This window comes from Emys orbicularis, chromosome 10 (assembly GCF_028017835.1).
Source record: "Emys orbicularis isolate rEmyOrb1 chromosome 10, rEmyOrb1.hap1, whole genome shotgun sequence".
Classification (NCBI taxonomy): domain Eukaryota; kingdom Metazoa; phylum Chordata; order Testudines; family Emydidae; genus Emys; species Emys orbicularis.
The window spans coordinates 7,324,366-7,351,751 of NC_088692.1; the positions used below are offsets into that span (position 1 = coordinate 7,324,366).

At 62.1% G+C, this 27,386-nt stretch overlaps 1 protein-coding gene across 1 annotated transcript; it reads left to right on the forward strand.

Annotated features, from left to right (window-relative positions):
* The first annotated feature begins 1,657 nt into the window (after window positions 1-1,657).
* On the forward strand, window positions 1,658-27,101 carry SREBF1 (sterol regulatory element binding transcription factor 1). The gene is made up of 19 exons (XM_065411482.1): window positions 1,658-1,994; window positions 14,934-15,362; window positions 16,065-16,240; window positions 16,347-16,481; window positions 17,335-17,553; window positions 17,969-18,083; window positions 18,541-18,740; window positions 19,134-19,335; window positions 19,790-19,947; window positions 21,484-21,745; window positions 22,098-22,264; window positions 22,628-22,796; window positions 23,282-23,390; window positions 23,726-23,835; window positions 24,175-24,307; window positions 24,612-24,774; window positions 25,521-25,706; window positions 25,920-26,046; window positions 26,691-27,101. The coding sequence occupies exons 1-19, from the start codon at window positions 1,889-1,891 to the stop codon at window positions 26,912-26,914; spliced, it is 3,390 nt and encodes a 1,129-aa protein (XP_065267554.1). The 5' UTR covers window positions 1,658-1,888; the 3' UTR covers window positions 26,915-27,101.
* Window positions 27,102-27,386: the final 285 nt, after the last annotated feature.

Genomic DNA, 27,386 nt, shown 5'->3' on the forward strand with positions numbered 1-27,386 from the left:
TGGATCGATCCGAAAACATAGTCTGCGGGCGTCCGCAGAGATAAAGTGGACAGCGGTAGATTGGCAGGGCTGTACTAATGTCACCGACTTGCTATAATCTTATTAGATTACACCATGGTAACCACACTTCTGTAAAACAGCCCTAGGCCTGTTCAGGAGAGTTCCACTTTCCCTGTTCACCACCACCTCTTGCTTCAGAACAAGTCTCCTTCCAAAGGGTTCTTGCGCGTAGGTGTACCTGAGCATTGACTTCTGCAGAGTCTCTCAGACAAGCTTTGCAAAGACTAATTATGCTGTCTTCCTGGGCTGTTGCCTCTATTAATTCAGACTCCCCTTCGTGATAACACAAGGGATTTCTTTGAGATTTGGGGCCAGCTAGGTGGCACTGTCCCTAATCCACCTCTTCCAGGCATTTGGAGTCCTGCAGCTCCTCTTTATCCTCCTTGTGAAGACTGCTAGCTGTCTGGGAGGGGGGAGTTGTACCAGCAAATCATGCTGCAGAACTGTGCAAAAACCTAGGGTTAGGTTGCCACCCTGCAATCGATCTCTCTTAGGAGAGGGCTGCACATGGCAAAAATAAATAGTCCCTAAAAGGCAGGCATGGCTGGGGAAGGCTTTTACTTTCTTCTGGGTCTCTTTCCTCACAGCAGTTCTATCTAAACCAGATATAAACCTCCTAGAGGGTGAGTCGAAAAAGGACAAGGGATGGCTGCAGACTCCACATAGGGATCATTTATTCGCCCCCAAAGCCAGGCCTCCTGAATGCTTCCTCCCCGTCTAGCGGTGTGTGTTCTCCCTGCTCTATGGCAAACAGAAGGGGGTAGCAATTCCAGGGCGGTTTTTTCCTAGTAAAAGGCTGCTGCAGGGTAGGCGAGACATCCTGTGGCTGCATTCAGTTAACCCCCGGGGCTTTTTGCTGTGGATATCGGGGGGTGGGGGGGGCAGAATAGATCGGGCTAGGGGAGCTGCCTGGAATCTTATATTCCCAACGTAGCCTTGTACCTCTGCTCGCTATGCTGGAGGGGAGAAAAACTCCGCTTGCATTTCTCCCCCTTTCGGAACCTCTGCGCTGCAGTCACCGAGAAGATTAGACAACAATCAGCCACGCGGCGCGGTTTTTTACTTGCAACATTGCAATGTATATCGAGGGGGGGGGGGGAGAGTAATTGTACCCCTGGTCAAAGGAAGAAGCAGCACCACCCCCATGACATGAGATCCCAGGCGTGCTGGGTCCTGCGCCCCGCTCCCACTGCGACTCCCCCGGACGAGCCTAGCGGGGGGACCCCGCTTGTCCCCCAGCGTACGCTGCTCGGTGCATTGGGAAGAGGAGGGTCGAGAAGTGCTGCTGCGAAAGCCCTGCACGCCCCCAACCCCGCCAGAAACCCAACAGCCCTGCCCGTTGCTTCCAAAATCCAAACCCAATCCCGCCGCTGCAATGGGCCTCTTCCTCCTGGGGCACCCCCGCGCCTGCTCCCCTCAAGCAACTGTACCCCAGTGCTGCAGGCTCCCGCTCTGGGGGAGGGGGAAGGGTGCGCCTGCCCTAAAAGGCTGTGGCTGTCAATCAGGCTGAGGAGGCGGAGCCAGAAGCTGGGGCTCCGCCCCTCCCTACCCTCGCCAGTAGCAGGTTTGAGCACAGTTCAATTGAGCAACTTTTTTTTTTCCCTCTTCCCAGCCCCAGCCATGGAGGTGGGGGCCGCGGGCAGGCTACGGCCGCTGCCCATAAGTTGGGCTGCTTGGGTTTGCTGCTGAGTTGCTTGTTTCCATGGCCTTCTCCGGGGGAAGGATTTGTTAGCAGGAAAAAAAGGGGGGGAAGCCCCCAGAGCCCAGCAGCACCCGCCAAAGTGACCCCCCCCCAGCCAGGGGGGGACACTACCCTGCAGAGCCGACCATGACCAGCCTCTGTTTTGATGACACTTCGCTGGACAACCTGGACCCTTCCTTGACTCTCCAGGAATCCAGCGAGATCACCACAGCCCTGCTGAGCGACATCGACGGTGGGTAGCGGCCGGGCAGGCGGGGCAGAGCTGGGGCCGAGGAGCGGGCATGGCCGGGGGGGAGGGCAGCGCCTGGGGCAATGGACAGCTGGGTCCTGACCCAAGGGTCTGGGGGCAGGGAGGAGCTGGGGGTGGGGATGTGGGGGCTGAAGGCGCCTGTGAACCCAAGCGCCTGGCTTAGGCCGGGGGGCTGGGCTTTATTTCAGTGCTTTTTACCCTTCAGCGTGGTGGGGGTGGGAGGGTTTCTTTGCCCCCCCGCAGCTTGGCCCCTTCTAGCACCGTGTTTCCAAGCTCCGGGATCGCACACGTGTGTACGAGAGGGGCAGCGATCCGCAGGCGGGTACCGCCTTTCGGGGGCTCTCTTGTCCCTCGGTAGGATGGGGGGCTTGGTGCATGGATGGGGGGGTGCTGTGATTTCCGATCACGCTGGGGGCTCCCCATGTAATTACCCCCCGATCGATTTTGCTTTCAGGAGCCTGCTGCTGTCCCCTGCCCATCTTCCCCCCCTCCCTCGCCCCCCAGGCTGCCGGCTGCAAGTGGGGTGCCCGCTCGGGGGGCTCGGAAGCCAGGCCCGCTAATAATAAACCCAGGCCGGCCCCGGGGGTGGGGACGCTCCTCAGGCGGCTCCGGCTCCGCGCCGGCTGCTGGGCTGAGTTGTTGCCCCAAGCCCCGCCCCTTTGCTCCCCGGGGGCCCTGACGTCAGCGGGAGGGTTACTCGCGGTCATTTCCCTCTTACCGAGGAGAGTTCAGCCGCGAGCGCGCGGGCGGCCTGCAGGCGGCGGGGGGGCGTGGTCCGAGGGGTGGCCCGTGCCCCCAGGCCGGGCATCCATAGCCGGGGAGCAGCCCTGCTCCTGAGCCCCTCTGCGTGCGTGATGCACCGGCTGCCCGCTCTGCGCAGTGCCCGCGGGCTTCCCAGAGAGCCCCCCAGCCCCGCGGGGGTCGCTGGAGCACAGGGGCACAGTGCAATGGGCAGCCCCCCCAAACCGGCGTCTTCCCCTGGCCGTGGGGAACCCTGGTGGGTGCTTGGGCCTCGAGCGGGACGTTTGGTCACTGGCCCCTTTGCCCGGGATGCTTTGGGCAGGATAAAGGCGCCTGGCGGAGCGTGGCGCAGTGGGTTGGAAATGCAGCGTCACCGGTTTGCCCCGCAAAGCGCTCCTTTGCGAGCCCTGATGGGTCCCGCGAAAGGCTGTAGCCCACGAAAGCTTATGCTCAAATCAATTTGTTAGTCTCTACGGTGCCACAAGGACTCCTCGTTCTTTTTTCCGGGCTGTAGTGAAACCTTAGGAGCCTCTGCTGCGGTTCGGGCTGCCCAAGGGTCTCCGTCAGAGCCTGCGTTCGTATGGGTCTTGTTTATTTCGGGAGAGCCCAAGAACGGGTTCCATCGTGCTAGGCACTCACTGGAACGTTCGCCTCGTGAGCTGCGGCTCTCCAGGCCTGGACTGTGCCTGGATTAGACTTTATCTCATGCCATTTTTTGCGTTCAGGGACAGTGGGGATGAGGGGGCACATTTGGGGTGGGGGAGAACCCCCAAAGTAATCGTGGGTGGGTGGAAGGGCCGGATTCAAAGCCCAGTCGGGTCAATGGGAGGCTTTCCGGTGACTTTGGATCTGGTTTAACAGAGATGACATTCGTGTGCTTCTGCACACTCAACCCATCCTTTCCGACGTTCGTCAGTCCAGGAGCGTCATCACGTTCTGGTTTTGTGAGTGATCTGAAGCACCTGATTCAGTTCCAGGGGGTGCTGCATGTCTAGCTAGTCGGAGGGTGCATTTTGTGGCTCAGAGGGGCACCTGTGGCAAAGCCACTGGAGTTTGTGAGGTGCTTAGGGCAGCTAGCTGTGGAGAAAGGCATGCATGCGGCTGTTGGACTTGTCAGCTGAATTTGTAAGTGGTGGAAGGCGATTTCTTTTTCTGCCTCAGCAAATTAAAAGCAAACAAACTGGAAAATAATCTGCCAAGAGGGTGCTTTAATCAAGCAGTCGAAGGCAGGAGGAGATCAATGGCTGGAAGACGCTGGACTAATCCAAAGTGGAGATAAGGGCCACGTTTTTAACAATGAGGGTAACTGACCATTGGCCAAGGGAAGTGGTTGCCTCTCTGTCACTTGGCATCTGTGGGTGAAATTCTGCCTCTGTTGGAGCTTTTCCATCGATTTCAATGCGGCCAGGGCTTCACCTTTTAGCTCCAGAGCGGATGTCTTTCCAAAAGACTCGCTCTAATTCAACCACAAGTTTAACGGGCTTGATGCAGGAATCTCTGCGTGGAATTGTCCGGCCTGCGTTGTGCTAGAGGTCAGGCTAGATGATCACAATGATCCTTCTGGGCTTTAAAATCGATGGGAAAGTGACAGTTAAATGCAATCTGAAGTTTGTGCGATCGGTCACTCAAGTGGAGGATTGCCCAGAGCTAAGCCTTCTCCTGCCGTGTTGCCTGGCTGGTAGTTTATATTCTCTGAAGGAATAACAAAGAGCAATACATTAAGGGTTACACTTAACATGGGAAAGAACCTGGGGGGGGTGTGGCTAATGTGGCAAAGTTTTAAGATTGCTCTGGCAATATTAACGCCTACCATCATCGGCCTTCTGGGGGGTTAATTTCACAGCTTAATGATGCAATCATGCTGGCTTTTTACATTGACTGTCCTTGAGCAGAAGGTTAGTAAAAGGCAGTTATGTTATATGCTCTGTGTATTGCACGTCCATGGAGCTGAGAGCTGAGGAGAGCCAGAGCAGAAGGAGTTTTGGATCTGGCATTCATGGTTCAAACCCACCTCCAGCTAATTGCATTCTATTAGACAGTAAAACCTGCCTTCCTTAACCACTCAAAGGACCGCCTGCTCCCCCATTCCCTGCCATATAGTCAGAGGTTTGGGGCATGTGCCCTTCGGCTAAAGGTGGACCAGGTGTACTTTCAATATGGCCCTGATCCTGCAAGCTGCTGACCTGGGCAGACCCTGACCCACTCGCTGAGTCAGTGGGGGCTCTGGCTGAGGTCGCTGCGCTGACCTTTTTTGAAAGGGGTGCTTGAGTGGTTTCCCTGAGCACTGTGAATAGGTCACCCCTGGGGCCCTGCTCCTGCTCCCGTTGAAGTGTACGGCAAAGCTCCCGCTCCGTGGTGTAGGCTCAGGCAGGTGACCTCCAACGTTCCAAACATCAGAAGATTTCCCCTGCCCCCCCCCCCCCAATCACTGTGAGAGCTGGGGAAAGGCAGGGGCTGCTCAGTGGGTCCCCCCCCTGAGGCCCTGTGCACGCCTTGTCATGTATGAAATGGGCACTTTTGTATTAGCTCATGTGTGAGTCATGTATGCCCAGCACAAGCCTGACCCCACTGATTTTGTGCATTCAAGGGGCCCTGTTGTTCTGGGCACTGCATGGACATGCAGTGAAAGGCAGCCCCCGCCCACGGAACTAGCAGGCTGACTAGGGCCGAGACATGTCGCTTGGGTGGCATTTGTAAATACAGCGAACCCTGCCGAGATGCCACCCGTCCTGCCTGGGCAGCTCCCATGAGGATACCTTCTCCCATGATCCGCTCCGGCATCTTCCTTAGGAGAGTCCCCTGCTGTGCACACCCCCTGCCTCGGTCCCTTAAGACTGTCGTTTCTTTCTGCCCCTCCCTGCCCCGTGGAAGCTGCTGGCAGCACATCTGACATCACCATCCTGCAGCGTTGTGCTCTGCGATGCCAGTCGCCTCCGTGCGTCTCCTCACCAGCCAGCCTGCCTCGGGGGTTCTCCCTCAGCTCTGGCAGAGCCGCTCAGAGACTGGGACGGGTTGTTTCTGCCGACGGCGATAGGAGCTGCGCTCGCCTGCAAGCTTGGCTTGCTCTGAGGTGGCCTGGCGTGGTTCCTCCAAGCAATGAGTAATCCTGATGGGTTGGCTGCTGCAGCCGTGGGCTGGGTACGGTACCAGCAAATAGGCCCCACTGGAGTTAGGGGGAGCCCTGCTGAGGGTGTGGAGAGCCCCTGATGTGAGCCGGGGAGGCTGGAGCAGGCAAGGGCTCTTGCCAGCAACCCAACGTCAGGACTTGGGGACAGAACGGTAGAGGAGCGGGCTGACACTTGCAAGGACTTGAGCAGCATTGCACGGTGGGGTCAGATGCCCAGCTTGACTGCCGCTGCCTCTGTGGGACCGTGGGCTAGTCACTCCCACTCACCTTTGCAACCCCCCCGAGACCTGCACAGGGAAAAGCACTCAGGGCCTGATTTTCAAAGGTGCTGAGCCCCCCCGGTGCTCCACTTGACGGCCATAGGAGACACGGACACTCCGCATCCGTGGAAATCAGGCGGTAACCTCGCTCCCAGGGGAAGGATGGGTGCATCAGCAGCCTCTTCCGCCGCAGTGAAGAATTGGGAGCTGGCTCAGAGACCGTGAACCCCAGCCTGGCACCTGTGAGACTGGCAGGGGGCTGCATCTGCTCTTTGCCCTGGGGGTGTGACTGGTGGAGCAGACTCACTCTCCCCTTGTGTCAAGCTGACATCCCGGCATTCACCAAGGTGGGCACGATGCCCAGAGCTGTTTTAGACGAGAGATTGACAACGGTCTCTGAAAAGCAAACATGCCCTCCTGCTGCCCAGGGAAGTCAGAAGGTAACTGCCGGTCAACTGCAATTCAGACGTGGACTTTGTCCCAGGGCAAAGGGCGCGCCCTGATTCGGAAATGCTGCACAGCTGTTGCTGTTATCTCCAGGAGCATAGTGTGGCTAAATTCCTGGCGGGGCTTCAGTTTTGATGCAGATGTCAGTGGCTTGCTTTTAGTCCCATGCTATGGGCCAGATCCCCATTAGGTCAGTTGCATTCTGTCTGTTAAATTCCTCCCCTCTTCTGTGTTTAGTTAGCTGCAGTGTCCCTTACTCCCTGTCCTAAACGGCTGTTCCAGTGTTGCTGTGCACGATTAGTAGCTGCCGTGCTGTGCTCCAGAGGTGGCTGCATTTTGGCGATGCTAGGGAGAATGCCATTCCTGGTAATAAATAGCTTGTTGGATGCACAGTGCTTTGGCAGTGTAAGACTATCCCATTTCACATGCTCCCATTCCGCGGCTGGCTGGGATGACACACGTTCCCAAGGGGGAGGGGGGGGGGAAGACAAGGGAGAATGAGGATAAAAGGGTGGGGAAGACCTAAGGTGTCTGAACTAGGCTATTTTGCCATCCACGCCCTCATCCTCACAGCACAGCACTGAGCTCCCACACTGGGATGCTGGACAGAGCAGTGTGGTATTTGGTGGGCAGAAATGAGGCATTGTGGGTATCTTCGGAGGAGTCCGGCTGCATTTCTCCTGGGTCCTGGTTACCTGTTGCAAGAGGAGGGGGGCATGAGCCAACTATTCCGGGAGCGCACAGGCGGTCGGAAATGGGTGGCTCAGGCCAGGGAGCTCAGCAGAGAAGGGCCAGAGCGATCTGAGTACAAGGGAACCTCGCAGAACAAGCAGGTTTTATCTGACCCTCTAGCAGCGCATGGACTTGCCCCTTTGGGCCAGTGTCATTCCCTATGGCCTTTGGTTCCTCCGTGGGGCCTTTGGTTTCACCTATTCGGTATCGGCATCCTCTGGGTTGTGTTTTCCTTGCTCTGATGCGACAATAAAGAATTTCTCTGCTGTGGAGTTAGCCATTTCCCCCCCCCCCCCCCCCGCCCCACACACACACACACACACCCAGCTGGGGTAACCTAGGCTCCCCTGCCCAGTCAGACGTGCCCTACAGTGGAGAGCTTAGGGCGACCATATTTCCAGAAGTGAAAACGGGACACTGCGTGGGGCTGGCCCAAGACCCCTCCACACATGGGGCTGGCCCCAGCCACTAGCCCAGCCCCTCCACCCCCGCCCCGATGGGCTGGCCCCAGCTGCTCCCCCAAGGAGCCCCTCCCCCAGACTGTCACTGGTCACTCGAACCCTGCGTGCCCCCCACTTGAGGCTGTCGCTGGAACCAGGCCTGCTCCCCATGCACTGGAACCCTTCCTCCCCCCGCAGCCCAACTACCCCCCTGCACGGGGCTGGCATCTCTGCTCGCCCCCCACACCTCACCCCACTTTTTTGACAGAAGTGAGCATTTGTCCTGTTTGCTCTTGCCAACCTGATCAGTCAGCAAGAGCAAATGAACGGGACAAATGCCCTCTTTTGCCAAAAAAGTCGGGACAGGGCTTAAAAAAGGGACTGTCCCGGCCAAAACGGGAGGTATGGTCACCCTAGGGCAGCACCGCCTCCTCACATCTGGAGCAGAGGGCTGAGTGTAACCCTCGTGAAGCCACTTAAATCGGGAGGCTGCAGCTTTCTTGCAGCCCCGGGAGTTTGCAGGGCATGGCACTGGGGCTCCAAGGGAAAAGCTGCGTCCAGTTGCTCCTGATCAGCTCCGAGTCCCGGCCTGCTAAACAATCCTGCTCGGGCCCTGGCACATGGCTCCCATCCAGGGATCCTCCAATTCTTCCGTAGCGCGGATCGCACCTTAATGGAGGGCCTGTCTCGTGGCCCCTCCGTTCCCATGCATCATCTCCTGGCCACACCCCATGACATCCCTATGGCTACAGCAGTGATTGCTGACTTGGACAAGCACATCAGGGAAGCGTGGGATACCGCTGTATCTGCTTCTAATGCTGTTCAGCAGCTGGGAATGAGCAGAAGGGGCCGGCCCCATGTGACAGGCCAGCCCAGCGGGCTGCAGACTCCCAGGAAGAGCTCCACGGGCCCTGGCCTGGGACTCTCCGAGCTGGCACACCCCTTCCATCTCTGCTGAGCGGTTCTCCTGCACTCCCAGGCAGTCACAGGTCTCTAGATGCCGCTAGACTTCAGAGGGGGGGCTCTGGAGTCTCAAAGCACCAGGGCAGCGCCAGTTCCAGGGGAGGGGGCAGCTCGAGTTTGCTTTCACTCCTGTGGGTTTATTCGTGCGAGGGGGGCTGGAATTGGTGCGTGCTCACGGTGTCCCTGCTGCGCGGTCCTGGCGTGAAAGTTGCTGATGGTAGAAGTGGGAGGGGTGGATGGGGACAGAGAGGTTACATGGCCGCGTTTTTGTTATTTATTATTTGTGTTATTTCAGTGCCCGGGACCCCTGGCGCTAGGTGCTGTACAAACATGTGCATGGTGCCCATTCCTCAAGCAGGTCACTAGGGTGTCTGGGGGCCAGGGGCTGGCTCCAGAATAGATCCTCAATTTGTTTTCAAGGCCAGATGGGACCATCTTGGGCACAGATAGCTGAGGGCCTTGGCTCTGGAGGGTCTAGCAATCTGCCCTGCTGCCTTGGAGCTCAGGGCGCAGAGCTGTACCATTGCCAATGGTGCTAGCAGCCCAGCGGGCTGTGCACGCTGGCACCAGGGTGAGCAGGGCTGAGAGGCAGGCCCTGGATTCTGCAGCTTGGCAGGGCGGGGATGGAGGAATTGGTACATCTGCCCTGTTTTCGAATGGATTTAGTTGTGCCTTTCCCCCCCGCCCCGTTGTAACCAAACACAGACTCGGCCCGGTCAGCGTCGGGGGCCTGGCCCCAGGTGTTTAGACTCTTACTGGGTGACTTGTCTCTGCTGATTTTATGCCAGTCCCCCGGCCGCACCGCTGGGCTCCAGCTCTGCTGCGTTTCCCGGGCTCGGTCAGGTTCCACAAACCTCCCTGCTTAGCCGGTGTGGCATGGGAGGGGGGCTCTGCTTGGAGCCTGGTTGGGAAACAGATGGGGCCCCGTGTCCCCTTGCCCCGCACGGAGATGCGGCACCCAGCTCTACCCCTGATGGTTGGCGTTGGCTTGAAAGGCCCGGGGTCAAACGCCTTTGTCCCGAGCGGGCAGGGCCTGTCCTCCGCTCTGCCCCACTGTCTGATGCCCGAGCCGCAAGACCAGAGGCCAGGGCTGGGATCCTCCCTCGCTAAGGGCGGGGGTGCAGCTGTGTCAGATGGAAGGAGAGAAACAAGGCACTGCAGGGCAGCGTCCTTCAAAAGCGCCTGGCTCCCAAGGGGTTAACTGTGAATGACCGAGAGTAACCCCGTCTGGCAGCGCCGGGGTTAAGGCAAACGGCCTGGAGTAACCCAGCGCCATTCACCTTGGAGGCTGCGCGGGGAGGCCCAGGCTGTCTGGGGGCGGTTGGCAGGGCCGGATAGCGAGGCCGGGCAGGCGGGCGCCGATTGGCGGAGAGGGATCACCTCATGCAAGAGCCGTGATTCACAATTCCACCCGCGCTCCTTCCCCGACGGCTGGGGAGGCGGGACAGGGCGGGCGGGAGGCACCCGGGTTTGAAATAACCACACACGGCCCCGCTGCCCAGACTCTGCCATCCTTCTCCCTCCGGCCGGCCGGGCTGATCTGGGCTCGTGGGCTCCGCGGGCACCCGGCCTGTCCCTGGGCCACGGCTGGGATGGAGTGCACTTTCGAAGGTATCTCCCCCCCTGCACACGCACTGCTTATTCGGTGCATTTGGGCTTCCAGATGTGCAGTCTGCTTCCCCCCCCGCCAGATGTGCACCCGTCTTGTGGGGAGACTGAGGTGGGGCATGTGGGCGAGTGTCCCCCCCCACCCCCTGCAGCGGGCTAGGGTCACCTCTGTTTGCGATGCGGGGGGAGGCTGAAATCTCTCCTGCTTGGTTCCACTGAATGCTGCCCTGTCAGGTCAGGAGGCTGGGACGACCGGAGAGCTGGGCACCCCCTTTCCTGGGGTGCAATCCATTGTTGGCCTGCAGCGCTCGCTGAGCCCAGCCGTCCCAGCGGAACTCCAGCACCGCTGGACTGGAGTCACAGCAGTGCCTGGCCCCCTCCCTTTGAAAGCTGCATTGAGTGGAGGGAGGGAGGATCGCACGATTCTGCAGGCGGCTGAGTCTGGGGAGCGTGGGGTGAGTGAGTGGTGGGAGAGGTGGGGAACTACTCCCCTATAACAAGTGACAGCCTGTCTCCTGCGGGATCCACTCACTCAGGGACTTTCCTGGGCTGCAGGCATTTGTATTTTGCCTGAGTTTGTCACTTTCCTTCCAGCAGCCCCCAATCCATGTCCCCACTGCCCTCACACTGCTTCCTGAGCTCCCCTTTCTCGCTCCGTTTGGAAAAGGACATTTACAGCGTCCCTATAAAGCGGAATAAACGTGTTTGTGGAAGGGTGGAGTGGGGGCTGTTACCCGCCAGCTCTTTGGTGACCACCTGGAAATGCTCCATGCAAGACCTCTGAATTATGCCACGAAACCATGGTGAAGGCCACATCGGAAATAGACCGACTGCATGCTCCATAGTGTGTGTGTGTGTGTGTGTGTGTGTGTGTGTGTGTGTGTGAGAGAGAGATATTGCGTTATAAGTATCTAATCACACTATGTGATCTCAGATAGTCTATAACCCCTACCGTGTGCTTCCTAGTGGTGCGTGCTGTGTATTGTGTTATAATTGTATAATGCTACTCTGTGCAGATATACAGACCCAGTGTGCAGCCGTTTATTACCTGCACTGAGGCTCTGCCCAGCACCGTAGAGGTGTGATCACAGCAGGGACAGGAGTTACCCCAGCGGTGCTAGGCTCTGTCATAGTGTTACAGATCTGGCCTGCACCTGTGGCCTTTTTGTGTGGCAGGGAGATGTGAGCAGTGTTCTCAGGCGGCGGGATGGGGGAAGCTAACGTAGGGATGGGTCGGAGCTGGGGCCTGGGACCCAGGACTTCTGGCTTTTGCTGACATGGTGCATGAACTTAGGCAAGTCACCTCAGCCAACATTTTCAGCCTGGTTCTGGTGTCTCCAATGTTGGGAGCCCAGCTTAGGACCCCTGGGGCCTGGTTTCCCCAGGTGCAACCACAGCACCCATTAACTTCAACTAGAGTTAGAGCAGCTCTGAAAATCAGGCCCCACATGGCCCAGGGCGAGCTCCCAAACTCAGTGCCGAAAACGTAGGCTGAGATTTTCGAAGCTGACTAGGGGAGTTAGAATCAGGACTCCCCATCCAATGAGCGGGGCTGTGAATCTAACTCTCCTAGTCAGCTTTGGAGTCTTCGCCTCAGACACCAACCACTCTGTGCCTCAGTTTCCCCAGGCACATGGTGAGGACAGTGAGACCGAGCTACCTGGTGGCTGAGCTGGAAGGATCAGTTTGGTAAGAGCCGGCAGAGAAGGCGCTAGGGCAGTGCACAGTGTTATTAATGGCTGGTGCTCATTGCGGCAAAGCCTTGGCCGTCGGAAGGCTGGGTTCTGATCGAGAGAGGCCACTGGCTCCGCGTGTGACCGGGGGTCATCTCCCCGTGCCGCACTTGTAAAACGCGGTGAAAAAACCCAGCAGCTACTGCTGCGTGGGAGTGGAGTCGTCCAAGGTGAACAGATGCGCGTCTGGTTTCAAGCAACAGCTTCGACTCTGCCTCCTGCAGCCCCAGGCCCGTGTGGCAGCCTTGTCTAGGTGAGGAGGGAAGGGCAGCTCCCTGCGTCTGGTGGAAGACTAGCACTCGAACGCAGGTTCACCCTGGATGTTCAGAGCGTGCGTTTCCTGCACGCCTGTCAGAGGCTAGAATAGCGTCCCCGTGGATTCTGGCCCTTTCTCACCTGATGGCTGGGCATGGTGATGGAGTAGCCATCTCCCCCCCCCCCCGCCCCAACTGAGATGTTGGCCTGTGGGAAACACTGCCACGGCAAATGAGCGTGAGCACCGAGGGCTGCGTTTACCTGACTGGGGGCCCTGTCCCCTCCTTAGTTAGACAGGAGGGTTGCAGGCCCTTTCACACTGCAGATCACGAGCTCATGCTGTGGGCCCCGATCCTGGTCCCTGCCCCGCACTCCCCCTGCAGAAACCCGGACGCCAGGCTCCATGGAGCAGGGAGAACTAGGGCAGCCTGCAGGAGACAGCAATAAATAATGGGATGGGCCCAGCTGACTGGAAACATCTCCTCAGCGCCGTGCCTGGGCTGTTTGTTTCCTTTCTGGGGGTACAGGACTGACATGGCTCAGCCCCAGATTCTCCCCCCCCCCCAACCGCTTGCAGCTCCCCCGCTCTGTCTCCAGGTTGGGCCTGGCCCCCAGGTGCTTTGCTCCAGTGTTGGTGTCATCGGGACATTGGATCACAGCTGAATTGACACCAGAGAAGTCCACCCCAGGGGCACTGAGCAGCCATGTGGAGGGGGAAAGGAGTGAGGCGGGGGTTGGGTTTTTTAGTACAGTTGGTCAAAAAAGCCTCTGGAAGCCTGAAGCAAAGCCCAGACTGGGCTGTAAGTAGCAGGACGCATTGATCCACAGGGGGAGGGAGGGTGATGACTGCTGGGCTGGGACACGAGAGACCCAGGTTCCATTCCCTGCTTTGCCGTAGACTCCTTGGGCTAGGCACTGACTTGCTCCGCGCCTCGGTTTCCCCCCCCGCACAACGGGGCCAGGACGATAATCCTGCTTTTCCCCTTCCCGTTGTTGGTTTGTAAACTCTGTGGGGCTGGACAGCAGGGCTCTGTCTCTCGTTGCGGGTACATATAGCCCCTAAGCCAGTGGGCCTTTATTGACCCTCTGTGCTACCGTAATACGGAAAACAATAATACCCCTTCCCCATCTACAGCCAGCGCAGGACTGGGCCCTGCAGCCTCTGCTCCAGCCCACGCAGGGGGGGGCTGCCCCTCCCTGGGCTGTTGACAAGCCCCCCAAGGATGTCTCCCTCCTCCTGTTCATTGTTTTCTTGCCATTCAGCCTAAGGGTCCCCTGTCAGTTCCCCTGCAGGCTGCGGTGGGATAGAATCCGGGCCCAGCCCCCTTGCTCGTGTGAGTAGTCCCCTGTGAAGTCAGGGCAGCAGCCCACGTGAGGAAGGGCTGCAGGATCGGGCTCTCTGGGGTCCAGCCGGGCATGGAGCAGCTGTAAGAGGAGGGGTGAGATTTTGGATCCTCCCCATTGCACCTCCCTGTGTCTCCCACTTCTTGCCTGTATCCCCAAGAGTGTCCCCTTGGTGGCTGGTCTTCCAGCTCCCCCTGCTGGCAGATGCGGTTATCACACCCACAGCGGACATGCCAAGGACGGTACCCGACTCCCCTGGGCCGGCGCGCTGTGCGTGGGTTGTTTGTAAAGGGCTCGGGTGGGCTGGGCTGGGCCCAGGGGAGCTGAAGGCTTTCGGTCCAGCCTGCTGGTCTGGGCTGCCGTTCTACCCCCTCGGAATCCCCCCCCCCCCCCGTCCCCCCCGCGCGGTCCTGTGTGTGGCACTGATGCTGCAGCTGGGGGCAGTTGATGATGGGGACTTTGGCAGCTGGCCCTGCAGCCACCCATTAGGAGGCGCTTGAGGAGCCTTCTCCCCCGCATGCCGTCCCTGAGCGCTGGCGGCTGGGACCCCATGGGGCAGGCTGGGACGGAGGGAGCTTTAAAGCAAAGGTGCCGGAGGCCAAAGGCAGCCTGCAGCCATTGAATACGGAGCGGTGACCCACGGGGGCTGTGTGTCCCAGCACGCCCTGCTCTGCCCATCACGGAGCAACCTGCTTGCCCTGCTGGCAGCACGACATGATCTAAGGGCGAGTGTGGGCAACCCCTGGGCGGGAGGGTGGGCATGCCCCTGCTGGTACATGCGATAGCCAGAGGAAGGTGCAAACGGGAATGCTGAGTGTGCGCAGTAAGACTCGCTCTTTGGCCCCAGTTGTTGCTTCAGTCCAACGCCCTCCTCCTCCCCCCGCTGAGATGAGTTTGGGGGGGTTCAGCCCAGTTCCTAAAGGTGCCCACATGACAAAACCCACGGCTGGCGCAAACACCAGATTCAGTGGCGAGGCCCAGGTGCAGTAGGCCTTGGAGTTAGGTCAGCTGGTGGGGCAGCATGGGGGAGCTGGCCTGGCTGGGGATACAGGGACGCCGGGTTCCCAGGGCTGTTTTATCCAGCACCAGCGTTTACCCTGCGGGCAGTCTAATAACCGAGCTGGGTCTGGTTGCAATGTGGGCAGCCCTCACCCTGCAGGGTGTGTGGATCCCCTCCCTGCCAGACAACAAGCCCTGTATTCGGGGCGACGTAGATCTCTGTGGTACGTGGGATCCCTCTCACTGCTGGGCTGGCTTGGGGTGTTTTCCAGACATGCTCCAGCTGATCAACACCCAGGACAATGAGTTCCCGGGCTTGTTTGACACTCCGTTCGGTGCACCTGCCACCCCGATGCCAGAGGCCAGCACGCCTGTGGGGCTGCCGTCCACACCCGGCTCTCTCGACGGCTACCTGGGGCCCAGCCAGGCGCCCCCCTCCGCTCCCGTGAGCATGTACCAGGTGCCTCCACCGCTGCAGAGCTTCTCACCGCAGCCCCAGCTGAGGGCCGGGCCAGGCCTGACGGTGTCTCCGCCGGCGTCGGATATCAAGGAGGAGCCCATGGCACTGTCTGCCAGCCAGCCCCGGCCTCTGCCCCAGCCACAGCAGGGGTTGATGACAGCCCAGAGCTTCGTCCCGCCTTCCCAAGGCCAGTTCACCCCACAGCACTTGCTGGGCTACCAGGGTCAGCACGGCTTCACCGGTGAGGCTCGGGATGGGGGGAGGGCCCCTTGAGATGGGGCTGGGTCTCCCGTGGGACTCCGAACTGGCCCTGAAAGGGCTGTAGTCTATGGGGCAGCACTGGAGTGGGATCAGCTCCAGTAGGTGATGCGTTGTCCCCCATAGCTAATACTGTAAGGGGTTCATTTAAAGGGACGCTGTCAAGTAATTTAGACCTAATCTTTTGGCCTCAGTTTTTTTCTACCCTGGGTGGGACTATCCTTTTGGGTCTTTAAAAACATGAATTTAAAAACCAAATCTCACTGAGCAGTGGGGGTTTTTTTGTTTTGGAAAAAAGGAAGTGGGAGACAGTGTTTATATAGGACCTATAATTTTGTCACCTCTGCTGCTGCCAGGGCAGCCCACGGGAAGAGTGCAAGCTGAGCACCAGTAATGAGGCCCTGAGGGGGATATCCCTGTGGGGGGGTCTGTTCACTGGGGAAAGGGCAAAATGGGTGGGAGGCGTGGGCTGTTTTCAAGGGTGTGATCAACTCTGGCTGGTCCCCTGGCAGAGTGTGGGGCGTGATGGGTGATTGACAGTCTCTGGAGCATCCCGAGTGAGGAGAGGAGAGGAGCTGGGCCCTTGGTCTGCCTGGCTGACGCAGGATCGCGGGCGGGCAGGGCCCCTGGAGTGTGAGGAGCAGGCTCCACGCTGCATCTAACTCGCTCTCCTTCCTTGTCTCAGCATTGCATCCCGCAGGGGCTGCTGCCCAGTCCCCGGCCAGCCTCCCTCACTCCTCTCCGCAGATCCAGCCCGTCACCCTTCAGGCTCACGTCCAGAACATCTCGCCCCAGCAGCTGCTGGCCGCAGCCACCACTGGCACCTCCCAAGCTGTCTCCTCCCAGATCCAGCAAGTCCCGGTAAGCTGGGGCCAGGAGCGTGGACAGGCAGTGGGAGATCCAGGCACTCCTGCCCCCCGAGCTGGGGGTGTGGAGCTCCAGCGCTAACCCTCTGCCCACCCTACAGGTCCTGCTGCAGCCCCACTTCATCAAGGCCGAGTCCCTGTTCCTGACAGCTGTGAAGACGGATGTCTCTGGGGCAAAGACCTCCAGCCACACGTCGCTGGCCACCACGGCGGCCATCCAGTCTGCGCCGCTGCAGGTCCCAGTAGGTGAAACCCTCGGTGGTCCCTGTGTCTGAGTCTCCCCCACAAGCCCACGTCTCCACCCCCAGGCTGGATCTGCCGCTTGGCCTCAGGCCTGGGGTCAGAGCCAGTCAGCGGGGAGCTGGGAACAGACCCAGGGCTCCTGACTCCCTGGCTGGGGGGAGGGATAGCTCAGTGGTTTGAGCATTGGCCTGTTAAACCCAGGGGTTGTGAGTTCAATTCTTGAGGGGGCCACTTAGGGATCTGGGGCAAAATCAGTACTTGGTCCTGCTAGTGAAGGCAGGGGGCTGAACTCCATGACCTTTCAGGGTCCCTTCCTGTTCTGTGAGATAGGTATATCTCCATATATATATTTTACCCTCCATATCCTCCCTTGGTGCAGCAGCCAGGGCCTGGGACCTTCCCTGGAGACCAGCAGGAGCTCAGCCAGTTAAAGCCATAGATAATATCTGGGAGCGGCGTCAAGGCATCGGCCAATTGCAACTAGAGAGCAGAGCTCGGGTCCTGGCCCAAAGGGGACGAGCTCAGTGGGTCTCAGCAAGCTCCACATCTCAAAACTCAAATGGAGCTGGGCCCGGTCGAATGTCAGCCCCAGAGCGGTTCACGGGTGGGAATGTCAGGAGGGGGCTGTGGGTTGGGATTGGGGGCAGCAGCAGAGCTGGTGTGGGGGGGTGGAGCCCAGGGCTGGAACAGCAGGGCAGGGGGCTGCTGTGTCAGGAGCGAGGGGTCCTGGCAGAGCTGTGGGGGGGAGCTGCCTGGGGTAGGTGGAGGGGCTCTTTTCTCCCCCCACCCTGGCAGGGTGGGCATACTCCTGGCTCCGGCCGACCCCAACGCCCTGCTCTCTCGCAGACCCTGGTGAGCGGAGGCACCATCCTGGCCACGGTGCCGCTGATGGTGGATGCCGACAAGCTGCCCATTAACCGGCTGGCGGCCAGCGGGAAGTCAGCCTTGGTGCAGAACAAAGGCGAGAAGCGCACAGCACACAATGCCATCGAGAAGCGCTACCGCTCCTCCATCAACGACAGGATCATGGAGCTGAAGGACCTGGTGGTGGGCTCGGAGGCCAAGGTACCCGGGCAGCGGTGGGGCCTGTCGCGGCAGGGTGGGGGTGTCTGTCCCAAGATGCAAGCGCTGTGGTTCCCCCCTCCCTCCAGCTGCTGGGGGCTGGGAGGTGCTGCAGGCCGGGAATGAGGGGCATCAGCAGAGCTAGCTGGGAGTACGGTGGGGCGGGGGCTGAAGGGGCTCCTGCCTGGGTCTGGCGGCCATGTCGCATCCTGGTGCCACCAGGACACGGGCTTGGCTGGTGGGTTGAGCTCTGCCACCCAGTTGCTCCTCCGCAGGGACAGTACCCAACAGCGGTTAGCACGGGGGTGGGGGGTGGGCAGCATTGCCGGGGGCCACTCTAGACCTTCTCCCCGGGGTTGGCTGTGTCCGGCGATGAGGGGCAGCTGTGCCTGAGCGCCCGTGTCCCTCTCTCGGGCAGATGAACAAGTCGGCCATTCTGAGGAAGGCGATCGACTGTATCCGCTTCCTGCGGCAGAGCAACCAGAAGCTGAAGCAGGAGAACGTGGCCCTCAAGATGGCCGCCCAGAAGAACAGTGAGTGCGGGGTGGCTCTCCCGGCTGGAGGGTGGGGGGAGGGTTTGGGAGTTGAACCCAGGTTATGCCACCAGTGAAGTGAGTTTGGTGGGTCTCAGCCTGGCCCCAGCAGAGGCCCAGGACTACAGCAGCAGGTGTGAGGTGTCATGGGGGCTGTGGGTTGGGATTGGGGGGCAGCAGCAGGGGGGAGGGGGGACTGCATGAGGGCTGGGCGGGGGGGGAGATGATGTGTGGTGGCACCGTAGGGGAGAGGGGCAGTGGGGGGTGCTGTGGGGCGGGCCAGGCAAAGGGGCAGTGGGGGGGTGCTGTGGGGCACTGCCCAGCCCAGGGCGATGAATGCCCCAGCAGCCCCAGCCCATTGCAGGGTGGCACAAGCTCTCCGAAGCCACGGGGCTGGTTCAGCTGCCTGGGGGGAGCTGTAAGCGGCAGCCTCTCCTCATGCCCCCTCTGCTTTCAGAGTCCCTGAAGGACCTGGTGGCCACGTGCGGCGGGAAGACGGACGTGCCCATGGAGGAGATCAAGCCAGAGATGATGGACATGCTGACGCCCCCGCCCTCGGATGTGGGCTCCCCCTCCCACAGCAGCCCCCTCTCGCTGAGCGGCGGCAGCAGCAGCAGCGACTCGGAGCCCGACAGCCCGCTGTTCGAGGAGACCAAGGTCCCGTGACGGGGGCGCTGGGCTGGGCAGGAGACGGCTCTGGCGGGACCCCCGCCTGGAGCCAGGGACTGGCAGGTCAAACACCTGACCCAGGGGCGAGCCCTAGCCACGCTGCTTAGAGACGGTCCCTGGGCCTGGCCCGTTACCCAGCCAGCAGACGTGCAGGCTCTTGTCGGGTGCCAGGGCGTTTGGGGCAGGCCCAGCTTCGTTTGCCCTGGGGGAGGGGGTGACGGATCTGTGCAGCGCAGACTGGCTCCCAGCCCCCCAGGCATAGCTGGTGCCGTTCACCTTCACGCCCTGGCGCGCTCTGTGGGTACCGCCTCTCCAGCTCAGCCGGAGCAGACCCACCGCCTGTAGCAAGGCCTCATGCCTACCTCTGTGCTTGGCTTTCAGGGGAAGAAGGAGCAGCAGCTGTCCACCGGCAGCCTGGGTATGCTGGATCGCTCGCGCATGGCTCTCTGCGCCTTCGTCTTCCTCTGCCTCTCCTTCAACCCCCTGGCCTCCCTGCTGCGGGGCACCAGCCCCGAGGGCACCCCAGAGAGCGGGGCCTCCCCTGGCCCTGGCAGGAGCATAATGGGCGAGCCGGATTCCATAGGTAAGTGCTGGGAGCAGCACGGAGCCAGACGCTTGGCCGGGGGATTTAGTGTTAGAGAGTGGCAATCAGGGCCAGAACCCCCAGGCCAGGTGGCTGGGGTGATGGGAGCCAGGCCTGGAGGTAGAGGGGGCTGGGTGGCTGGGGCATCGGGGCCAGGCCTGGGGGTAGAGGGGGCTGGGGAGCTGGGGCGATTGGGGCCAGGCCGGAGGGTAGAGGGGCCTGGGTGCAGTCACGTGTCCAGGGTGCTGGGAGGAGCAGCCAGTGCTGGCGGGGGGCCCTGCGTTTGGGGTGTGGCCCCACGTGGCCCAGTGGGCTGTGACACCCCTGCTGGGTGATGCGGTCCGTAGCCTGGGGGGCACTCTGGGCCGTTGGTGGGGCTGGAGCTAGCTGTGATGTGCTGCTAACGCCGGCCCCCCCATCCCTCTCTGCGCCCTGTGCCCAGACGAGGCCTCAGGCTGGCCCACCCCGATCTTCTGGCTGCTCAACGTGCTGGTCGTGCTGGGAGCCTTCGTCCGGCTCTTCATCTACGGTGAGCCTGTCACCCGCCCCCACTCGGAGCCGTCCGTCCTCTTCTGGAGGCACCGCAAGCAGGCGGACCTGGACCTGGCCCGGGTAAGGAGCAGCGCCGCTGGCTGTGCCCTGGGAAGGGGGCTCCGGGCTCCCATTGCCCCAGGGCAGGTCCCAGCCCCGGAGCCTTGTGCATCCACCCCAGGTTGGCCCTGGTTTGATTTCTCCTTCCTACTCACTGGGCGCTCAGCAGCCCCTAACAGCCAAAGCCCTGCCCCTTCCTGCCCGCCTGGCACAGCCCCACCCCCAATTCCTGCCAGGAAAAGCCCCGCCTCTCCCTGCCCGCCTGGCACAGCCCCACCCCCAATTCCTGCCAGGAAAAGCCCCGCCTCTCCCTGCCCGCCTGGCACAGCCCCACCCCCAATTCCTGCCAGGAAAAGCCCCGCCCCTTCCTGCCCGCCTGGCACAGCCCCACCCCCAATTCCTGCCAGGAAAAGCCCCGCCCCTTCCTGCCTGCCTGGCACAGCCCCACCCCCAATTCCTGCCAGGAAAAGCCCCGCCTCTCCCTGCCCGCCTGGCACAGCCCCACCCCCAATTCCTGCCAGGAAAAGCCCCGCCTCTCCCTGCCCGCCTGGCACAGCCCCACCCCCAATTCCTGCCAGGAAAAGCCCCGCCTCTCCCTGCCCGCCTGGCACAGCCCCACCCCCAATTCCTGCCAGGAAAAGCCCCACCTCTCCCTGCCTGCCTCGAAAAGCCCTGCCCCCAATTCCTGCCAGGAAAAGCCCCGCCCCTTCCTGCCCGCCTGGCACAGCCCCTCCCCCAATTCCTGCCAGGAAAAGCCCTGCCCCTCCCTGCCCCCCTGGCACAGCCCCGCCCCCAATTCCTGCCAGGAAAAGCCCTGCCCCTCCCTGCCCCCCTGGCACAGCCCCGCCCCCAATTCCTGCCAGGAAAAGCCCTGCCCCTTCCTGCCCGCCTGGCACAGCCCCACCCCCAATTCCTGCCAGGAAAAGCCCCACCTCTCCCTGCCTGCCTCGAAAAGCCCTGCCCCCAATTCCTGCCAGGAAAAGCCTCGCCCCTCCCTGCCCGCCTGGCACAGCCCCGCCCCCAATTCCTGCCAGGAAAAGCCCCGCCCCTCCATGCCTGCCTGGAAAAGCCCCGCCCCCAATTCCTGCCAGGAAAAGCCCCGCCTCTCCCTGCCCGCCTGGCACAGCCCCACCCCCAATTCCTGCCAGGAAAAGCCCCACCTCTCCCTGCCTGCCTCGAAAAGCCCTGCCCCCAATTCCTGCCAGGAAAAGCCTCGCCCCTCCCTGCCCGTCTGGCACAGCCCCGCCCCCAATTCCTGCCAGGAAAAGCCCCGCCCCTCCATGCCTGCCTGGAAAAGCCCCGCCCCCAATTCCTGCCAGGAAAAGCCTCGCCCCTCCCTGCCCGCCTGGCACAGCCCCACCCCCAATTCCTGCCAGGAAAAGCCTCGCCCCTCCCTGCCCGCCTGGCCCGGCCCTTCCCTGGCCCTGCCCACTTGCCATGCCCTGCTCCCAACTTCCCAGGAAAAGCCCTGCCCTGGCAGAGGCCTGATACTCCGTAGGGGAATTCCCCACTCCGCAGGCAGCGCGTTAACACCCTGCATCCTCTCCACGTTGCCAGGGGGACTTTGCTCAGGCCTCCCAGCACCTGTGGACGGCCCTGAAGGCCCTGGGCCGCCCGCTACCCACCTCCAACTTCGACCTGACCTGCAGCCTCATGTGGAACCTCATCCGCCACCTGCTGCAGCGCCTCTGGGTGGGGCGCTGGCTGGCCGGGCGGGCGGGCGGCTTCCGGCGAGACAGCGAGCTGAAGGCTGACGTGCGCAAGAGCGCCCGCGATGCCGCCCTGGTCTACCACAAGTTGCACCAGCTGCACATGACAGGTAGGGGGCACCTGAGGGCCTTGATGGGACTGTGATTACTGGGGATTGAGCCAGAGGGATTGGGTCCCCAGTGGGGGGATCGGGGCTGGATATGTGGTTGCCCCATCCCTGAGCAGGTTCCGTGCCAGACTCTCACTCAGCTGTGCCTGTCCCCCTCAGCCCCGACCCACAGGTCCCCCCCACCCCCAGCTATTCCAGCCCGTGCCATGCAGGGAGGAGAGGTGCCAGCTGTCCAGCTGCTACCCTCCTTCCTCCCGCTTGCGCCGTGGGTGACCAGAGCCCTGTGGGGAGACTGGCAAGGCAGGAGCGCCCCCCAGTGCCAGGCTGATGTCCCACCTCCCCTCGCCCACAGGGAAGCACGTCGGGGGCCATCTCTCCGGCATCAACATGGCGCTGAGCGCCGTCAACCTGGCTGAGTGCGCCGGCGACACCGTCTCCGTGGCGACGCTTGCCGAGATCTACGTGGCCGCAGCGCTTCGCGTGAAAACCAGCCTTCACCGGCGCGTCCACTTCCTGGCGGTGAGTATGGCTCGGGGGTGGGGCTTGGCTCAGGGGAGGCGGGGCTCCTCCATGTCCCGCCCTCCCAGATTGCAGACACCAACCCCGGGCCCACCCGCTGGGCTGCTCCTAGAGGGGACGCTACAGGAAGCCATCTAGCCCGGCACCCCAGCACCACTGGTACCCACTGCCAGGAACCTATCCAGCCCGGTATCTGCACTGGGCCCATGTAGCTTGATATCGCCCCTTCCTGCTGCCTCAGACCTGCCCCTAGAGCTGGCTGCAAGCTCTGGCCGTGGCTCTCTGCCCAGACAGCACCATCCTGCCTGGCTGCCCCTGGGGCCATGCAGCCGGAGGGGCTGACCCGTGTCTCTGCCCTGGCAGCGCCCCTTCCTGTGCAGTGCCCGGCAGGTGTCCCTGTCGCACAGCGGCACCGTGCCCCCGGCCATGCAGTGGCTCTGCCACCCTGTGGGCCACCGCTTCTTCGTCGATGGAGACTGGTCTCTGAAGGGCACCCCGAGGGACAGTATCTACAGCTCCACCGGCAACCCAGGTACCCCCCCTCCCCCCGCATCTCACTGCCCAGCTCCGTCTCTGCGTGGCACCAGACTGGGGGTGGGCACTGCCCCGGTGGGAGGCAGACAGGGGCTGTGCCGGCACTCCCCATACTCAGCTCTGCCGATGCCCCTCACCCCTGAGGCTTAAACACTGTGGCCTTTGTCTCCAGAAAAATGGGCCTCTGTCACACGACCTAAAGTGAGCCTTGCCTGCCCTGCCCTTGGCATTAGGGATGCTGGGCGCCCTGCCAGGCTCCAGCCTGCCCTTGCCTTTATTAACATTGTGGTGCCTGGACCCCCTGTGCCAGCTCTGTGCCTGGCAAGGGCTCCAGGGTCTGGAGATGCAGCATTTGGGCTCCAGTGCCCCTCAGCTGGTTCCTCCCCCAAGCCAGGATGCTCCAGACATGGGGAGGTGATAGGGCCTAATCCCCTCCCGCCGCCCAACTAACAGGCCTCTCTTGGCGCTTCCCATGGGGCCCAGTGGACCCCCTGGGTCAGGTGACCCAGCTGTTCCGTGAGCACCTGCTGGAGAAGGCCCTGTGCTGTGTAGCCATGCCGGAGCCCAGCCCGCCAGCGGCCCACGGAGAAGGGTAAGTACCAGCCGTGGGGCCCAGGGCAGGGATGCACCCAGCCTGCCAGCTCCTGGCTTCCTCCCAGCCTGCAGCACCCTGCCGGCGACCACTCAGTCCCTGTCCTGCAGGGCTGTGGCCTGTCATGCCTGGTGGCCCCTCCCACCAATGGCTTTGTGCCACCAGCAGGGCCCTGAGCACCTCGGCTCTGCTGGGCTGAGCCATTGCCACCCCTCGTCACCCGGAGCCCAGCTGCTTCCCTCAGCACCTCTAATTCCTGGGGAGGGGGCGGGGACCCAGGACGGTTGGTTCTCCTGGCACCCGTCCCTAACGGCTCCTCTCCCCCTCGGCCTCAGGGAGTTCTCCGATGCCCTGGAGTACTTACAGCTGCTCAACGGCTGCTCGGACACCGCTGGCACCCCCAGCTGCACCCTCTCCATCAGCTTCGGCATGGTGGCTGGCACAGGTGAGGCCATCGCTGACCAGTGCGGACGGGGGGCAGGGGAGGGGGGCCCGGAGCCTGGCACGTGGCCTGGCGCTGAGAGGCAGGGCTAAAGCTGCGGTTGGGACTCTGCATGGGCAACTGCCTGGAGCACGCGGCACCCAGGGTGTCCAGGCCGAGGTGGGTGCAGTGATCCCGGGGAGCGTGAAAGTGACTGGCTGGAGATCCAAGGTGGGGCAAGTGGGTGTGGGGGGTGCTGTGCAGGGCAAGGCATCTGCGGGGGGTCGGCCAGGGCAGGCGAGTGTCTGTTCCTCACCGTGATAGGCTGGCTGATGCCATCGGTCCCGTGTCCCCCGCTCGCAGGCAGCGACCCCGTTGCCAAGTGGTGGGCGTCCATCGTCGCCGTGGCGATTCACTGGCTGCAGGGGGACGATGAGGCAGCTGAACGGCTATACCCGCTGGTGGAGACCATGCCAAGGGCCCTGCAGGTGTCGGAGTGAGTGTCTGCAGGGATCGGGAGAGGGAGCGGGGCGGGAGGTGCATCGCTGGGGCTGAGCTCTGCAAGGGAAATGCACCAGGGATCTTGGGGTGGGGGAGTGACACAGTGTCATGTGAGCAGCCGTGCAGTCACATGATCTCCAAAAGGGGGTGCCCATTCCATCTCAGGGAGCCAGCTTTGGGGGTGAGGCCAAGAGACGGGGCAGCATTGAACAGGGGTTGGTTATCCCAGCCCACCCCTCAGTGCTGGGAGACCCCCGCCGGGGGCACCATGATGACCCTCTCCCCCTCCGCTCGTGCAGGAAGCCCCTGCCCAGGGCCGCGCTGCACTCCTTCAAGGCCGTGCGGGCCCTGCTGGGGAAGCAGGACAGCAGCCAGGCCAGCCTGGGCCAGTGCGAGAAAGCCAGCGGCTACCTGCGGGACAGCCTGGGTCTCAGCTTGCCCGCCACTGGCACCCTTGACAAGGTGAGTCCCTGGGCTGTTCCCTGTGGCCTCGGCAGCGGGGTGGGTGAGCAGCTGTGTCTGATCGCTGACTGTTCTCAGCCGTGTAACCGGACTCTCCCCTAGCATGCACCGCATCCACTGAAAGGCAGCCACCTCTGGGGCGAAGCACACAGGGCTCCAGGAAGCAGGGTATGGTGCCGTATGCAGCGGAACCATCTGGCTCTCTCGGGCCACGCATCCAGCTATCCACGGGGCCTGCGCACCAGACGCACGCCTCTGCAGGAAAGGACCATCCAGGGGGGCGCAGCACAGTGGCCGCAGCTGTGGTGCATTGTAGTTGCATTGCATGTGTGAGAACAGGTGTGCAATGCCCCTGCAGTGCAGCCCAGACGGGGCTTCTTCCAGCACCGAGCGCCAGCGTGCAGCAAGGGACCAGGGCAGCAGTGCCCCCGCTGGGCACTGCAGAGGGCTGCTATCCAGCACCAAGCACCGGCCCTGGCAGACCCCGGGGAGGCGCCCCCCCAAGCCGTAATTCCTTCGCACCGGCCATCGCCTGTCAATGGGGCATCACCGTAGCCACCAAGGAACTTGGAAAGGTGGGACCCAGATGGGCCAACCAGTTCCATGGCACTGCGGTGGGAGGGTCAGATCCAATCTCCCTGGGCCGCGCCTGCTCTCTGCGGTGTCTCTGTGGGCGCAGCCCTGGGTGGTGTCTGTGTCACACAGTCTGTCCCCTCCCCCTCACTGGTGCCCCTCTCTCCCCCCAGGCAGTTCAGCTCCTCCTGTGCGATCTGCTCCTCGTGACCCGCACCAACCTGTGGCAGCAGCAGATGAATGTCAGCCAGCAGCTGAGCTGCGTCTACCAGGCCTCGGCCCTGGAGCTGCGGGGCTTCCAGCAGGACCTGAGCAGCCTGCGGCGCCTGGCCCAGACCTTCCGGCCAGCCATGCGCCGGGTGAGCCTTGGGGGGGAGTGGCTTGGGGGGGTTCAGCTCTTTGATTGCTTTGTCTGCTGAGCACATGCTTCCCACCATGATTGGAGGCCCCATGGCTGGCACTGTGCCAGGGGATGGGGATGGGGTCAAAGTCCCTGGGTGCAGACTCTCCCTGGGGACTGGGCTGGCGCCGGGCTGCCCGGAGGCTGACTGTCTATGTGGGCTGCTCCCCAGGTGTTCTTGCACGAAGCCACTGCCAGGTTGATGGCCAGAGCCAGCCCCACCAGGACCCACCAGCTGCTGGACCGCAGCCTGCGCAGGAGAGGGGCTCAGAGCAGCAAAGAAGGTGAAGGGGGAGCCTGTGGCCCAGGTGGTGTGGGAGCAGCAGGGGGAAGGGAGCCCAGATTGCCTTCTGCCCCCCAATCTGGGGGGGCTCCGCTGGGCTAGCAGGGACTGGGGCATGTGCCCGGCCCTGCCCTTGGGCTAGGAGGAGGATGCAGCCTCCATCGCCCTGTCTGTCCTGGGACTGCCAACCGGTGCCAGCTGTGGGGCTGTATGGCCGCCCCTTACGAGAGGGGCTGAGACCCAGCAGCTCATGACATGGATAAGTCCCACTAGGTTAGGGCATGGGTGGGCTGGGCTGAGGACTGCGTGCCCGAGTGGCATGACACCAACACACCCTGCCTGTGGCAGCAGATGGGCTCAGTTCAACCTACCTCTCCAGCCTACTTGGTACAGGACTGCGGGGGGCCAGTCTGGGGTGTAGGGATCAGCAAGATCCCCAGTGTGTGGCTGGCAGCGCTAGCGCTGGAGCAGTTGTTGGCACCCTGGGGGCGAGGGGCAGGACCAATCCCCCCATCCATCTTTGTGCATCCCCCTCTGTGCAACGGGCGCGTGATCGTGGCCTGGGCCTTCCCCTGCACGGCCCTGTCCCTCCCCTGGGCCCCCTCTGTCCCTGCTGGCGGCCAGTGCTGAACCAGCTGGGCCCTGTGTTTGCTCTTGCAGCCAGCGAGCCGGAGAGCCACCCCACGCCGCGGGAGCACGCCGAGGCCCTGCTGCTGGCTTGCTGCTACCTCCCACCCAGCTTCCTCTCTGCTCCAGGCCAGCGCGTGGGCATGCTGGCCGAGGCCGCCCGCACCCTGGAGAAGCTGGGTGATAAACGGACGCTCCATGACTGCCAGCAGATGATCATCAAACTGGGCAGCGGCACCACGGTCACCACCGGATAGTGCCGTGGCCGGAAAGCCATGGACCATGGGGGTGGGGAGGCCACTGCTCTAATGGGACTGATCCAGTAGTAACTGCTCCAGCAGGGCTGCTGTGCTGTGTCCTGGCCAATGTGTTTCCTTGCTTAATTGGCGGGAATGTTAGCCATTACTGCTGGGAGGGGCTGGGAGCTAGGACTCCTGGGTTCTATTCCCGACTCTCTTCTCTCACCCTGGGCAAATCACCCATGCGTGCCTCAGTTTCCCCACGGGTGTAATACACTTCCCTACCTCAGGGGGGTGCTGGCTGCCAAGTGGTGACACTGTTGGCTGGGGGCTGCCCTGGGAGCAGAGATGCTGTCATGGCGGAGGGAAGGGCGGGTGCTCTGAGGGGGCTAAGTGTAGAGGCTGGGGCTGGTGGGGGGCGGGGTTGCTGGCCGGGGTGGAAGGGGTCCAGCCTGGCCCTGGCTCGAAGCACGCCCCCAGCATGTGTGGG

Coding starts and splice junctions, on each gene's coding strand:
- SREBF1 (XM_065411482.1), top strand. CDS start 1,889: ATGACCAGCCTCTGTTTTGATGACACTTCGCTGGACAACCTGGACCCT. Junction 1,995..14,933: donor CCTGCTGAGCGACATCGACG/GTGGGTAGCGGC, acceptor GGTGTTTTCCAG/ACATGCTCCAGCTGATCAAC. Junction 18,741..19,133: donor CGCTGTTCGAGGAGACCAAG/GTCCCGTGACGG, acceptor CTTGGCTTTCAG/GGGAAGAAGGAGCAGCAGCT.